Raw genomic sequence first — 17,206 nt, 5'->3', positions numbered from 1 at the left:
CCCGCCTTGATAACAATTTAATATATATACATACACCTAAATGATCAAATGTTATACGTAAACTCCACCCGACCGAAATTAATGAACGTGATGATATATTGTTCTCGTGTTATCTCAAATGAACGGAGTAATTAAAAATGGTTGGAGCTACAATTTACCCCTTATAAAAATAATATTCATTTTATTTTTCAATTCAAAATGTTGAATATTACATCTTTTATAAAATGCCTTGTGATTGCGCACCCATGAAAAGTATTATGTGAAGTAAAGTTTAATTTACTGACATTTAAAAAAAGCCTTTTTTTCTTACTTAACAAACCGTTGTTTATTCTTAAGGCCTTACAGGCCGCAGTCTAATTATGCAATTCACATGTATGTCTTGATGAAATTCTTCTATCCATTTTTAAATCCCCTTTAACCAATTCAGAGTTTCGAGGGGCTGGAGCTCATGCCATGTACGATGAGCTCAGGTATGAATAAACTCTGGAAGTAGAGCCCGCTTATATCTGGCTACACTCGAATTTGGACTAGTAGAGGGAAATAAATAAATAATTTTTTGCTAAAAATCACACGACTGGATGTCGAAGTCTGAAGAATGTATCGTACTGGCATCTGATCGCGTTATCACCCATAGGAAAAACAATGTACCACTCCGTGGAAGCGCCCGAAATCCTGGCATTTTTATTCGCTTAAATCGTTGACCTTTTTTATATTTCTTAAAAGTGATTGAAACAAAGTAACCATGAGGCAGACACTCGCACACCTCACACCTGGCATCTTTCAATGCCCAAGAAGACCTCCGCAAAGCAGATCTACGCCATGTGTTGTCGTATCGATTTCATTAACCACTAATCCTTTTAAAGGCCTCCAGCTCTGTGGAGATCTACTTCTGCTGAGGACACCTTTGAGGGGAGAAGCCTTAAAAAATTATGTTCTGCTGCTAAATGAAAATATTGCATGTATAAAGAGCATATTCATGTTACTAAGAATATGCTTTAAATAATCGCAGAAAGCAATGTTCATTGGCTGTATAGCAAATCATTTGGTAGTATCTTTACCATAAAAATACCCGCTTAAAATAAAGACTAATAAAGAGACCATCTCTGATTATAAATTTGTTTAAACCCAGATTTTCAACATATTATGCAATTTCAAGGAAATGTCATTTTCATTCATGCATAGTGCTATGGTGCTCTACCCTGGGTTGGTTTCTAATCTGCGTTTGATGTTGCCTGGACTTGCTTCGGCTGCAAACTAAACAGATGGGAACATGGATAAACGATTTGTAGCCTGCCACCGAGGGATGTTGGTAAAGATTCTAGTAATTCGTCAAATTATGTCAGATTTCCTAATAACACGAAGTGCTCGTAAGCACCCACTGCGGCATCTTCGAAATGGAATTTGATTTGTCATACAATGCCACCAGGTGGCCAAGTGCTTTACAGTGCTTTCATATTTCAGTCACTTGTGATTCTGAGATTGAATTTAGGGACCAAAACATTTTTGAAATTTTAAATGGCAGACATAGAGGCATGGAGTGACGATATTGGCTATTGGGTAGGTGTCTCTAACCAGAATTTAGATTATAGTAACTATGAAGAGTCTCAAACTAGGGCACATACTAGCATATAATGATATTTTCCCTAATAAGCGCTCGAGTATATGCATGCATTGTGTAGATGTCTCTAACCAGTAATCAGACGCTAGTGTTTTGCAGTTTTCTCCATCTGCAATTCAGAGGGCATGTTGTTGACTTTCCTAAGCTTTCAGCTTGAAAGACAATTCTGTGGTTAGCACTCAGGTCTAAAACAGACCAGTACTGGCGTTAACTGCCTCTAACCAGCACTATTGTAGTCAGTTCTGTGTTCTCATTCTGTAGCGAAACATAGACAGATCCTGGCATTATGAAGCTCTTTGTAAAGTGCACTCGGACGATCAGAGTAACTTTGATGGATCGACTCACCTGAATCAAAACTGAACGCACGTTGAGCACATTATGCTGTAAAGGTTAATCTCGCTGAATCCCAACAATTTTCCTATGGAGGATTTTAATTCTCAAAACCTGTTTTCATTTGCCCTGTAAAGAAGGAAAACGAATTATGAGTAATGTCAGCTACAGTGAATTATGCCGACAGTATGTACTTTAACAGAATGAAATGTTAACTCCCTTTGTACCTCCAGCAACATTACCACCCACCCACTTTACAAGACAATATGCCCCTGGCTTCTCTTGAATACCTCATTACCACAGGTGAGAGAGATGGAGAACATAGATAGAGCTCTTCTCACATTTCTTCTTTCATGATTTTGTACTGCCTTATTTTAGAGATGATGAATTGCACGCATCAGAAAAAAAGGTGTACGTTGAGGTAGCATAGAGCAATGCGTAAATCCTGGTTTTACAATAACTTACTCGTTGGGACATACACACAAGGATGTCTATCCTGCGATGTTAACATGTAGCAAGATCTCCAAATTAAACTAAATTATGGATTTTGAGTTGTGATAGCATAGCAGTAGTCTCTGGTTCGAATTAATGAAATAAAAGGTCTTTATTAATGTAATATGAATTATTTCATTGAGATTGTTGTAGTTTTTCTTCTAGTATACATAATATGCACTATTTTCAAATCCGCATATTCCAATTCCTGGTCCATTTCGGGTCATTATTATCATTATTGGGTCCTAACAAGAAGAGCATCATAGTAATACTGTATGTTTCATTATTTTAGAGCAATAACCGAAATTAATTACAAATGGGTCGCTCAGATAAATGAAAGGAGTAGTTTGCATTTAATTTTTAAACGTGTAAGTGCATTTACGGATCAATGTACATTTTACATATATACATTTATTCGGGGGAGGAGAGTCTTCCACTTCCAGATTATAACCAGCTAATGTCAAATAATTACTCATATAAAGCTGGACTGAAATTTCCATTTGGGGCATCACCACGAACCAGGGTTTGTATTCTTTCTTTCTTTGCCAGTTGTTCATCCCATGCACCCCTAAAGTCGTGCATATTCGGTTAATCGGCTCAGCTAATGTGCGTGGCGTCCTGTCCGGGTCTGGTTAATGTTTCTTACACGGCATCCGCTGCTGCCAGAATACACTCAACCCAAAACTGAAATGCTATTAAGTGTATTCAGAAATGGGATGGATGGTTTATATTTTATTAGCTCGTGTATTATTTTTTTTGTTTTTACTTTAGCTGCTCTTGGAACATTGCAAAGTGAGAATGACTACAAAATATGCTTAGAACAGTTAAAACCCATAGAGGTCAACAGCATAAGGAACGTATTTAGTCGATAGAAATATACGTAACCCCGAATAGCAAGCTCAATTACAGTCAGTAGTGAATCTGCGTGACCAAATTAGAGGATTAAAAATAAAATGTAGACTGTTGCATACTTTGCAAATGGATCCCCAGCAATAAAGTGTAATCCCATCAAAGTGGACCTGTATCAAGGTATGACTAATCCCCTATTGACAGAGGAAAATAAATTCCACACGGACACACAGTTAACACATTATCAAGTAACCCACTGTTCGCAGCACGGTTTAGTAGATGTGTGGGCTGAAGGGGCAGTTGATTTGTGCCTTACAGTTAGCGCACGAAAGTATAGACCGCCACATTTTAAATGGAAAGTGTTTAATCGAGAACTATATAAGCTACATATTAAAGGAATTCCCAATTGTTATTTCAGTGGTAGCTTTCGGAGTAGTTTAAATGACGCTTGAATATTTTAAACATTTTAAATGCATGATTTAACAACTTTGGGGATAAAGATGATGGATGAATTCAAAAACAACAAACCTTTCGGTCTAAATTGCAAGTGTGCATTTATGTACACACATATGTGTACAGTATATCGCAATATGCGCTACGTGTAGTGTTTTAAAGCAGCGCTGATGCTAGTCGAACTTTGCCTCTCTCTCTTATTTTTTTCCGCTCTTGGTCTGCGCATGCCGTAACTGTGTGTGGTATGTCAGATTGATTTTGAAGCAAATTGAACTGTTTGGAAATGGGCAAAGCGGAGTTGCAATGTGCGGCGCTTTTGTGAAAGGGCTCTCTCACTAACTCCCTCTCCCACCCTCTCCCTCCCTCCCTTCCCGTCTCTCTCTCTCTCTCTCTCTTGCTCGCTTGCTCTGTCGGACAAGCCCCCCTCCTCCACCTCCTCCTCATTTGAAGGATCTGCCTGGGTGGTCTCCCTCTCTCTCCACTTTTGTGAGCTGTTGCTTAGCAGCTAATAATAGGAGATGTTTGCAAAGTAATTTGCCTCTTCCTTGGCCAATGAGAACCAGAGCACTTTTCCATCAAACCTCCCTTTTCAGGATTTGCAAAGGGGCTCCCTTCTCCAAATGTTACTGCAACAGGATAAGAAGCAGAGCTAACGTTGAGCTCCAGTTTAACTCGGTTTTGTTTTTGTATCTTCATTTTACAAGTCGGACGAATGAATACTATCGGATCCGCCAGGATTTGGGCACATAATGTTGGGATGGAGTTGCGAGACTTTGGCTCAAGGAAAGAGTAGAAGATTCCCCGCAAACTTTGACCCCGTGGATGCGCTTCTTCTCTTCATTGGATTATTGTTGCTTCTGCTGAAACTCGTGCCGATTTTTCTTCTTCTTATCGCCGTGTGCTTCGTGTTCTTGCGTGGACTATGGCCTCGGATCATAGAGTCCCAGAGGCCGGTATTTTTGGAGATTTGCCCCCGACTTACACACGCTCTCCCCCGGCCGCGACCTCGGATCTGCTCCGGAGACCCAGCTACTGCCATGCTGCTTTTGCGTTAAAACAGATTTCCAAGGTGACCAAAGACATTTTCTCAACTTTTTTGCTCTAAACTAGCTAAAAATAACGGGGGGTTAAAATTCACTTGAAGACTTTTTAGCCGTGATACCCCAATGATTTGTAGATTGTGTACGTAATCAGTGTTGGGATGAATTATCAGAAATTAATGATAATATCATTTATTACAGACGTAACAGTACTGAAAAGCTAAATTTTTAAGTAAATTGTATGCCTCACTGAAGAAAGTGAGTTTAAAATGCCAATATTATACTGTACTGCTTTTGTATATGCACACATTTTATATAGCAGCGTGTGCGCTCTATAAAAGTAAAATTTACGTTTTTTTTATCTCAACATTCTCTTTTACTTTTACATGCTACCCCGATCATTCGCTCTTCTTCTCCTCTTGTACGGAATTCAGTTGCGTGTGTGTGAGACGCAGCTCCTGTAGGACAGCTTTCATTTTCGGCTTAAGCACGAGATCCTTAGCACTATATGAATATCGCTAGACCGCTGTGGTGGTTCTTGAAAAGGAATTCGCTGAACCGACTTTTTTTTTTTTATCTGACTAGCCATCAGAGATTCCGCACAGGCAATCAGGAGAACTGACAGGAGGAAAAGAAGTGATCTGCGACAAGCAAAAGCGACTTGCGCAGGAAGTAGTCCTTTCTAAGGCCATCACCACGACCACCACCACCGTCACCATTACTATTATTATTTGCATAAATAAGCACAAGCTGACATGGGGAGAAGTGGGCGATGCCAACTTGAATGCAGCTAATTGGCAGACACTTCGTTCATTCATAGCAGCGTACGGACTTGCAGACCAGAAGCAAAAAAGTAGGAAATCCCGTCTGGTCATATCAGCGGCTTGGCAAGACGGATTCTGAGTGAGCACGTCAGGTCTGAAATGCATGACTTTTGTGCTACAGGTACGCGTGCTTCTCTTAATTTGCCATATATAATTTTTTAATATAGTGCCCATCAGACGTTAAATGTCATGCGATGAGTTCTTGGTAGGTGCATCTATTTGATCATTTTCCGGTAACTATCCAGACCCTTACAGTTTGGTCTTAAGTCTAAGCACCAATCGCTGAACATATAGGAAGGGATGCCAATGTGGCATCTATTAGTTACTAACTGACCAAAGGTTTTGTTTGTGTTAGAAAACAGTAATTAACCGACGCACTATAGAGAGCTCATTTAAATGTTGCTGACTTTTTGCTTATTACGGGGTTCCGTGCAATGAATAAGTAAGTGTGGATGTGCCGGCTTGTGTATTTTGCATCGTGCCATGGTACCTTTCTCTGCACATCTTGGGTGGATACATTTACTTTTCGGTTAACATTCGAAACTGGCTCATTCGCATTGCCCTTTCATCCCACGCTTGTGCCAATAGCGATTAATCGACGGCTGCCCCCGATCGACTCGTCTTGACGGAAAGGTAAAGTCGGCCTCCTGCTTGTGGGCGCGCGCGCGCTAGCCCGCACGCCTGGCGGGCCTCTCGCCTCTTCGGTTGTCCTTTCGTGACCGGCACGTGTTCCTACTGTAACGCGCTCTTGTTGTTTCTCCGCAGGGCAAGGCGGGTGGGACAGAAGGCCCCGTTGTGGCTCCGGGCGCGGTTCCAGGCCCTGCTCTTCTCCCTGGGCTGTCACATCCAGCGCCACTGCGGAAAGGTCCTCTCATTGGGCTCCTGGTTTTCGGGGGCCCTGGCGGTCGGATTGCGAGTTGCTGCGATTGAGACGGACATCGAACAGCTATGGGTGGAAGGTTGGTAAATGTGTTTTTTGCGCATGCAGCTGTGTGTTTTACTCAGGGGGTCTCTCTCCCCACTCTGTGTCTCAAGTGTAAGCCATGTGACCCCAGCTGGCACTTTACAAATTGTAATGGAAGGTGGGCTTTGGTGTTTATTAGCATTAGCATCTGCTTATGGTGACTTGAAGATAAATAAAAGTAGACACTAGAGTAGTAGGCACCTACGTACCTTCATTGACAGGTCCACATGATTGATTGACTGGCCTTGGAAGCCATGATTTGAAGTGTCTTTAGTTTGTTGTTTCATTAATATGAAGTGGAGCCTGTTGGCCAATTCAAAGCAACGTTATGGATTGTTTTTACAGAATGTATTTAGATAGATAGATAGATAGATACTTTATTAATCCCAATGGGAAATATTGACCATGTGTATGATACATGAAAACTGGGCTATTCAGCATCAATTTATTAAAAAAAAAAAAATCACTTCATATTATTTCCTGCTTATTGTGTATCCTGATATCAGACTGCTAGGAAGTTGTAAACCCGGTAATGTCAGAACGCAGACATCTTTCTACCAGGTTTTCAGTCTCCAAAGGACTCTTTAATACCCCCTTCTTACACCGTACCTTTTTTTTCTTTCTAAAATGGCATGAAATCCTACTTGACAGATGGCACTCAGGGAAAATATCCATTTGTCCTGAGTGGGGGGTGGTTATCAAGCACCTTTGGGTTTCAAAGTGCATGCTGTAAATAGTTGGACGTTATGTCTCTGGCTGACTCTTATGATATTTAGCAGTATCCAATTTACAATTAGAAATATATTGCAGCTTAAATGTTTCCAAATTTGGAAAAGACCCCTTACATTCTCACAAAGACCCCCCAGGGAGCCCCTCAAGCCTCCTGTCTGAAAAGTTCTGCCTTAATGAAAACAGCCCTGCAGGAAGACCTATAGGGTGTGTGTGATTACCTATATATTGAAAACTGAAATGCCTTCTAGTATATATTTTAGTGCAGGATTCCAGTTGTTCAGACCTTCTTTTTTATTTTTAAATGATCTTTATAGTTTGTATTACAAATCAATTCACCTTACAGTGCAAAAGGTAACCACATTCATTCATGTTATGGTTACATGGGAAGCAAAGCAAACCAAATGAAAATTTAAAATTAAGTCACTTGTTACTCTTACTCACCATGCCTAGAATGTAAAGGGAGTAATGTGTGGATGTGTCTGGAATTGCTAGCCAGCTTTGTGCAGTTAGAGCGCTCATGTTTCAAATTTAATGTATATAATTGATCATTTAAGTTAACTGGCAACTCTAAATGAACTCAGTATGAGTGAGTGTGGTCATAGATGGACTGGCGCTCCATCCAGGGCTGCTTCCCACATTGTGAAATAGGGACCAGACTTCATGCAACTCATCTCTGGTTAAACGGGTTATAAACTGGGTGGGAGGAAAATTCTTCCGTTGTAAACCCCTGGCCCTCAAACTGCAATCCTGAGCCTTAGGTGTTTTTGGCATGGGTGTCTTCTCTTTTTGTTTATATTGGGTTCATACCTAATTTGTAGAAAGTTCATTTTACAGACCCCCTTCTTTGTACATGATTTGTTGTTTTACTGTACTGTGGTGTTTGATTGTCTCTCGGTGCTGTTGCTCTTTGTCATTGTTCACTCTCTGTGGCCTTTACCTGAGCGCTCTTCCTTTAGCCTGTTTCTTGCATTCATTCGTCTTATCTTTTATACACATGGGCCCACTCTGGGCCTCCAATGGTTTCTATTTGGTTTTCACACTCCTGAATTCCTTCTAAGCCCCCTAGGCTTCAGCTCAGGCTGCTGATCCCAAGAGCAGATGGGCTGTGTGAATCGTTAGCCATCTTTGAGGCCCTGACCCCTCCCCCCTTGCTTCACTCCTTCTCTCCCTGTGTGGTCTTAAACTATTCTTGGATTCCTTTCAACAATAAAGGCAACCCCACCCCATGCCCCCCCAACACACACTCCTCCTTTGCAGAGTAGGGTGGGGGGGAGTGAATGCCACTAAAGTTTACCCACCTGTTTCACACATACTAAGAGAGTCACAGCAGTTGTAAAAGAAAAGAGGCTTCATGTGTCTTCCTGCCAATTTTATCAGTTGTTTTAGTAGTTTTTTTTTTTTTTCGCCTGGCTCTATAGAGCAGCTGCATATTATCCAAAGGTGTAATTGCCTCCCCTTTCTTTTCCTACACATGCTTTTGTACTCTCTGCTGTTCTCATTTAGGGCTCAGCCACATTTACTTTTCTTTTGTCACTGAAAGCCGACTTTAGCAGATTCTCTTACACAGGTGAGCTGGAGGGCGAATGGGACACTGGGTGCCGTGAGAAGCTTTTTTACAAAATCAGAGGGATGATGTGCAAGGAAACTGGGAATGTTTTAAACATGTCGCGAACAGCAACCAGTCACCACCACACCGCTTGTTGTTACATCACTTAAAATAAATATTTGACACCTTGTGCTAAATCAAACAAAACCACAATCAGTATACTGAGGGAAGAGTGTCAGGCTCAAAATGAAACAGCATAAGTTGAAGGAATAGAAAGGGGGCAGAAAAGTGAATGCTGTGCCTTTAAGAGGCTGAGTCCCACTTTCTAAAGTTTCTGCCTGTGTTGTTTTCTCCAATAGCCCATTGACAAAGCTGCTTCGAGTTGAATGGACTTTAAGTGGTTTGGTAACAAGCAGAGGTTATTTCTCACACACACAATCATCGAGAGGCACACTGATCTCCGTGAACTGCGGACGCACACGCCCCCATGGCACAGTCTAAGGAGGCAACCAATAAAACACATCTTGAAAATGTGTCCATCCATCCATCCATTTTCTGATCTCTTAATCCAATTCAGGGGCATGGTGAAAAGGCGCCGATTCTGGATCTGCTCTGACTGGCAGCAATTAGAGTAGAATAACAATGCTTCTGCGTAGGATGCCAGTCTGAGCCAACTTGGTACATGTTTAGGTCCAGTTACATCAGAGCAACATAAAGATGCTAACTTTTGTGACAGCTTTTTTTTTTTTTTTTTGGACTCTCCGATAAAACTCACCCTGAAAAGGGGGAGAGCAAACGCAGCCCAGAACTGAAAAGCACTTCTCACTATGCATCACTATGCCTTCACTTAAAGGAAGTAAATAAATTAATTTTTGTTAAACACACTGGGTGTTAATATGTGTAACGTGTAGTTCACCTGCTAGGCAGACCAAAGTTTGTTCTTAAAAAAGTTTATTTTTAAAAACGTAATTGAGTGTTATTCCTGTCACTGCTAATTAATGCATATGGCCACAGTGCTTTATGTGCTTATAGGCTGCCCAGATGTGGACAGATGAACACTAGTGTAAAGATGCTACTGTCATCCCAGCCCTCAGTCCTAAACTTTATCCTTTCTGTTTGAGACCTAAAAATAAATGAGGTAAAACACAGGTTCGTTTTGTATAGTGCCTTTCTTCCAAGCTTCATCAATGTACTAATAATATTGTCAGCAATAAATAAGGGCCTTTTCTTAGAACGTCTTGGTGTGTCTAGTTGAGCATGGACTTTTACACAAAGTTTCAAACCCACTTCAAAGAACAGAGTATTAGTTTACAACACACTGATGAGAAGGACCTTCTAAAAAGATACAAGTCAGCAAAATTTTCACAAGGTGATAGTTTATTCATTGGTGGCAAAGTGCTCCAAAGATGTGAATGTTCTTGTTTTTTTCCATGAAATACTCAAGTGAGCATTTCTTCATCCATCCATTTGTGAACCTGCTTAGTGTATCCTTCCACCAATGGGCTCAAGGCACAAACAGCCCTGAACAGTTTGGCAGTCCAGCACAGGACACACAGCAGGATGGTTTAGAGTCACCAGTTCTCCTACCCAGTGATCGTTTCTATCCTTAAAATTGCCAGTGAAACTAAGGTCTGCTATAATGAAAAGAAAATAAAGTTCTTTGGGTTACAGCAGGGAGTGCTGCTACTTTGGTTCATAGACAGTTATGTATTTGTTGAAATGAGAAGTACATTAAAGAATAGTTGTAGGAATGTTCTTTTGCCCATGATGATATATAGGGAGTGTTCTGATGATAAAGATGACCAGTACAAATCTAATTAGATTCATGACGGCTTGTATTCTGGCGATTAAAGCATCCAGGTTTGCCCTCTGTAGCCACATTATTAAAAGTGCATGTGAACGCCGCCTACTGTGAAATATTCAAGTGCATTCCATGAAGACTTCAACATGGTAAGAATGAATGCAGACACAGACACTGTGCTGTGAATCAGTTGGCTCAAAGATTCCTAGTCAAAGATTTACAAAACAGAAAAACATTTTGGGATTGGATTGATAATGTCTTCTTTGGGCTGGGGTGTTCTTGCATGTATGCTTGAAATGTGTTAAATGCGTTTTACTGACCCACTGAGTTGTGACTTTTTTTTTACTTTCACACGTGCCCCCCATTTTTTTCTAGTAAAAGTACTGGATGCTTGGTTTGTAGAACAGGACCACCCACTCACTCCTCACTTCACCATGGTCTCAGTAAGGCCCTGGAGGGGATGGCTGTGAAGTGAAGGAGGTTAACTTTTTTTATTTTGTTGTGGATCAGTCTGAAGGTGCATATGTTTACCCTTTTGTAAAACCATTAGGCAATTGGCAATGGTGCAACGTTTTCCAATGTTGGGCTTTGCCTTTCTGTTACCCCCCTCCCCCACACAGCTTCTCTTTCTCTCATTCTTTCTGTCAAGGGTGTGTGGATGTGCACCCCAACTCTGTAAACCGTAATGCAAATGAGGTGCAAAGAAAGAGATGGGAAAGAGAAGCAGAGAGAGGGAAGGAGAAATCATCAGCCATGTGAATAAAAGCACAAAGTGCACAGATAATAGGGCCTTGGGTGCATTGTTAAAGGGAAGAAAGACGAGTGACAGGAGGGGGGGGCGGGGGGTTTAAGGGACACTGAAGGTCAGACACATGGGGACTTTCAAAATGGGTACATATTTATACATTCTGATTAAGATCTGCAAAACACTTTGGAAACCGATGGCCAGGCGCGTTGAGTAAAACAAAATAACACAAAACAACAAACAGTGCGTATCAGCAGGTATAATAACTGTATTGAAGAGGCCGCAGATGAGACACAATAGCAGAAGTGCGGCTTAGCTTTTTAGATTCCCAGAAGCCCTGCTGACTCCTGTATCCTGTTACGGCATGTAATGTCAAGCAGCACAAGCTCGCAGAACTAGAAAAATAGGATTTGGGTGCCAGTCAGGATCGGCACAATAGGCCAATGATCGGGTTAACTGCATCTAGGCTCTTTTTGGAAACTGGTCATCCTCTGCACCTTAGTCACAGAACATTGGTGGCATAAAATGCTTTTTTCTTTTCTTTTATTGACAGCTATGTCTACTGTTGTATTGTATTTTTTTTTGTACTGCTTGAGTCGTACAAAGTGTGTGTGCAGAAAGAAAGAAAAGTTGGTGTGTGTGGCCTAAATGTAATACAAAAAATTGGGAAAATGAATAATGTTTAATCCTCAGTGTTAAAAAAGTGATTACAAGTATGAGAAAACAAGTGATGGAGGACATTACCAATAAGTTTCCCATGGGTGTATAGGTTGGCATATGGGTCGAGAAAGTCAAATATTGGGAGTATGAAAATTGCTCTCGTGTTTCACAGTGTGGTGAAGCTCTAAAGGGCGGGATGTGATATGAAATGCAATACTTCCCTGCCTTATACTAGCATGAGTCTAACAGACATCTTGTATCAATATCACCAAGATCCATGTGGGAATTGTCATATCCCACCACATTTCTGGTTTAAAAAACAAAAAAAAATCAGCATTTTTTCATGTTGACACAATGCCAATCAAAAGAGCATAATAGGACCCAGGTTTCCATTATGTCCAACTTTCAAGCTGTTGGGCAGAGAAAAAAAACACAATGTGAAATTAACTTTTATCTGCTTGTACATTTGCATGTTCAAGGATCATAAATAAAGAGACAATATAAATAAAAATGAAATATTTTGCATTATTTGTAAATACTGGTTTACTGCACAGTAATATGCACGAGATTGACTTTATGCAAAGAAGCCTGTCAAGGTTATTAATGCTCCTCTACTTTTCAATCTAAAGGTGCATTGGTTGGAGTAAAGAGTGTCAAGAAAGACAACATCATACAGTAATTACTCTTGCATTTCAGGAACCTTTAAACAGCAAAGTTAAGAAGTTAAAAAAATGTATATAATTTATGTCTGACTGCTGTTCCAACATTAGTTGCCTCGTTTTCTTTTCTGTTCATTTTCCTGCTGATAAATTATCTTGGTGTGAGTAAACATGGAATTATTTGTCTGCAAGTAATTTTGTGGACTGGTGTTTAATTGAGTACACCCATTTTGTACTTGGTGCTTATGGGATGGCACTCATTTTCCTAAGCCGTGTGAAAAGTGGAATAAGTAAGTTAAGAAAATGGATGGATAAATTATTTTATGGTTTTATTATGCCATCTTGGTTAGATTTGTAGCTATCCAACTCCTTTTTAAGGATCAGATTTATGACCAAAAATAAAATGCTTAAGACAGACTTGAAGCAATCAGTTTTATGGTAGTTTCATGACTAATTCATCTTTTTATTAAGTTAATGTTGCTTTTACTATAGAATGCTCCCTGCTTACAAGCTCTGTGCAGTTGTATATGTTTACATAAGATAATATATTTAAAATAATAAAATAGAAAAGCACCATTTAATTTATGAGCTCCATCTCTATAGACATAAATGTATATATTGATAAACAGATCAACAATGATATACAGATGAGTTTTTATCCATACCATAAACACATTATCAATCCTGCTACATCCAGTTCAGTTTGGCAGCGGTCTGGAACCAACCCCAGCAGTGTCAGGTGCAAAGTGAGAAATAGTCATTGACAATGTGTTGGTTGCCCACAGGGTCTGCTCATGCAGGCACGTTTACATGAGACCAGTTTAGTATTGCAAGTCAATGTAATCTGCACATCTTTAGGAATGTGCAAGAAAAACGGAAGTCCTTGGAATAAGAGGCACACTGACACAGAAAGAATGTACAAATTTTACTTGAACCATGATCATCCCTGGAATTTGAGTCCTGGACATTAGTATGTTCATTAGAAGTGCACAGTATTATACCACGGTGCAGCCATTATTTGCATATAATTATATTTTAATATTATAATACATATAAAACCAGGTTTTTCCTAGTTCCTTTCATGGTGAATTCCATCCTCAAGCATGTAACAATACCAATACAATGCAGAGAAAAACACTTTGGTTTTCAAATTTTAATATATTTTAGATTGAAAGATTCTCATCAGGTTATTACCCCAATAATACATTTGGGCTGTTAATGGCTTACTTTGACAGGGCATTTAAAATGCTTTTAAACATGATTAACAGGAATGAAACTCTTCTTTGTTGTCGCAAAGGCTGGCAGGCCATCAAACATTTTCTGCATTAAACAAAAAAAAAAAAAAAAAAACACCTAGAGTAAAAACATGAATGAGCTGACCTAGTTGGAGCACTGCAGACACCTTTCATACCACTGTAATAAACACTGCTTTTGTAGGAAATCTGAAGCGATTTGCATTTGGAGTAGCTGTCTAAAGGTGAACGCCATAATTCATTACACAAATACACAGTCTTCTTGGGCCAGCCTAAGAGCAGAGAAAGAAGGCTCTATCAAGCATTATCAGAGGTGAATGGTAAGCCAAAGGGCCTCAGCTACATAAATAAACTGGAACTGCTGAACTGCAGGCCTCACCAGAAGAAAGAGTAAACAAGTCCAGTGTTAGCATGGGTCAGCACAAAGGGGTTATTCCTCAGCCACCCTCCCAGCCCTGTACTGTCTGCACAGCCTAATTTGAAAAAGAGGTTACATCAGTTTTGAGAATATCTTCATACAGTACATGATTAATTTCTTTTTCAAGCTGGGCAGCATAACAGAAGTCAAGAAGAAGTCTATTTTCCTCAAATGTATGGTAGCATTACTGACTCCATCATTTCACCTGTTACTTGCTTGAACAGTAAAGTAAATTGCATTGTTAAGTTTAATTATCATTAATGAATGGACCTATATCAAACTTTGCAGGTCCATTTAATATTGGCTACTTGAGGACTGCTGGTAGTGTGGTAGTAAATGCCCATCTTGATCTTCTCTCAACTGTTCAACTGCCATACTTTTTTTACATTTCATTGGCATGTTATCATTAGGTTCAGGCAACCTGCTCCACTACATACAATTGTGAACAAGCACTTGACAGGGTTGGCATTATGCTTTTGCCATTCACTTATTGTTTTAGGCAGTTTTACCTGTCTGATATTTTATACCAATGTATGGTATTAAAAAACAAAGATTAGTATTTTTTTTTCCTTTTTTTAAAAGTTTACTCCATTTATGCATGAAAAAAAAAAAAAAAACTAATTTTCTCTAGGCCTCTAAGGAAAAAAATGGTCCCCAAGCTCAATAAATTTATTTCTGGTCTGAATGAAGCCAGCAATGTGGAAAAATTTTGCCTTTCACAACGGGATGAATGTATGTTTCAACCACACATTAAGCCGCATTAGCAGGCAGTGGAGTGCTTAATGCGACCATTTTTCACAGCAGCCAACAGTGGGAATGATTAGCATAATTAGTACAGGCAAGTCTATACATATGGAAATGGCAAGTGCCTAAATGCCAACACCAGTGGAAATTTATGTCAACCCTGACAGGAGTCTCAGGACTGAATAGGTTCTAAATGAATCTTTTTTTATAGCACTTTTCTTAACCTTGACTACTTTTATAAATGCAAATATAAATTTATCTTAATCTAAATTTGGCTTTGATATGACTCCCATTCCCATCACAGACTCTATTTTTAAGGGGTAATCATCATACCTTCATTTCTTTCTTTAGTCTTTTTCTTTAAGTCAAAATTCTTAGGTTTCAATGTACAAAATAATCCTTGCTAAAACATTTTCTGTAATTGAATGTTTTCTGCACACACTACATCCAAACACATAACCTCCATCCTCCCAAAAAACTTTCTGTACCCCATCGTATTGCTCCCACAGAAATCCTCTCATACATACTCACGCTCACTCTGGCTTTCTAAAGCTAAGGTATGAAGCCAAGCCCCCCTTCCTCTCCATACACCCCTTCCTCTTTTTTCGCATAGCTTTATTTGGAAGGGAAGGCTTGGTTCTTTGCTTTTGTTGCAGAGTTTTCTTTATTTTTTCCTGTTTGTTGGGAAACATCTGAAAGACATTCAGAATGAATGACAAAAGCCTGTATTCATGCCTTGGAGCGCCTGAACTTTTTCTTTGGGGGCCAGTGGTAGAGAACCCATCTGCTACTAGGTTCTTGGAAAAAATGATTTTTGAACATTATGGAAGAAGCCTAATATATTTGTTCATGCTTTAGTTAACTTTCCCTTTTGCTAAAAACATGTATTTTATCCTCCTAACTCAAAATCTTTTAACAATCTTCATATTTTGTTGACTGTTCCCTTAGGGAGATCTTTAAGATGATACTGTCTTTATGTCATGAATAAATGGTGGCAAGGGGAAAAAGGCAAAAACTGAAAAGAACCACTCTGTAATGGGGTTTTGTGCAGATCTGTCTAATTCTCTTCCACTCTTGGTGTTTGGGAAAGAGTTTGGGAGGCTGTAACAGGTAAAAAAATGGCTTTTCAGTATTTGCTTCAGTGAGACTTCCTCCAAAACAGCACGAGTCCTTTCAGTCATTTCCTAATCCAGCTAATCTGCCTACAACACTTTGAAGGTGGGCTGTGCAGCATTATGTGCAGCAAAGCACATGCATTTATTTTTTGACATGTACCACTTGTGACAGTGACATAGTTTAAGGTGTTTAACTGTGTGCTGTAAAAGATGTGAATTTATTTATTATATACTGGTGTGTTTTTATCTTGTGCATTTGCATACCAGTGACAATTTTTGTAGGGCCATCTTGATTTTTCTGAAAGATTCATAGCTACGTTTGTGTGACAAACCATGTGCCCTCTATGCTGTAAGTGTAAAAAAAAAAAGAGAGAGACATGTGAAATTACATTTGTAGCCAAAATCCACAAAATGTATTTTTTGGTATTCAAGGTGTTGCAACTTATTGGAAACATTGTTTTAATAATGGAACAAGAAAAAACAGAAATACAGTGTAAGGAGAGGTGCTGGCATCTCACAGCATTAGTGTTTCAAACTAGTTACTTTCCCCAATTATCCATAAGTCTACATGCGTTGTTTGCACTCTGGAGACGAGGGAGGGATGAGTGAGATTGGGGCTGACAGGGTCCAGCAGCGTGGCTGACATCACAGGTTAATTGCATGTCACATTTCATACAGCTTGCGGCCCCTTCTTGCTGGTCTGATATGCTAGTTGTCCCCTGGGTGGGAGGGCATCTCCCTTCTGCTGCACGCCTCCTGTCACCATTTCACTCATCTGTGTAGAAGGCATGCTGTCATACTTGAACAACCTGAGGCTATACATTTATGAAATGACATCACACTTACGGGTGAAAGCAGCATTTTAAAAAGGCATATTTTAATTATGTAGGTTGAGTGGTGATATATCATCTTGTAATATTTTTGTGTTTGAAGTTTTATGTCAGGTGTGAATATTTATGAAAT

At 39.7% G+C, this 17,206-nt stretch overlaps 2 protein-coding genes across 2 annotated transcripts in view; both read left to right on the top strand.

Moving 5' to 3' along the window:
* The window catches only part of LOC127529461 (craniofacial development protein 2-like), a 782,501-nt gene that overhangs the window by 156,320 nt on the left and 608,975 nt on the right, over positions 1 to 17,206 (top strand). The window lies entirely within an intron of this gene.
* Positions 4,219 to 17,206, top strand: part of ptch2 (patched 2) — a 36,340-nt gene continuing 23,352 nt past the window's right edge. Inside the window, exons 1-2 of the mRNA XM_051932432.1 lie at positions 4,219 to 4,840; positions 6,246 to 6,565. Of these exons, the coding sequence (XP_051788392.1) occupies positions 4,665 to 4,840; positions 6,246 to 6,565 (496 nt within the window). The 5' untranslated portion in view covers positions 4,219 to 4,664. The remainder of the gene's footprint in view (positions 4,841 to 6,245; positions 6,566 to 17,206) is intronic.

The sequence above is a fragment of the Erpetoichthys calabaricus genome, chromosome 10, assembly GCF_900747795.2.
Source record: "Erpetoichthys calabaricus chromosome 10, fErpCal1.3, whole genome shotgun sequence".
NCBI classification, from domain to species: Eukaryota; Metazoa; Chordata; class Cladistia; order Polypteriformes; family Polypteridae; genus Erpetoichthys; species Erpetoichthys calabaricus.
Note: the sequence above shows the minus strand (reverse complement) of the source record. Positions and strands in the feature narration are given on the sequence as shown.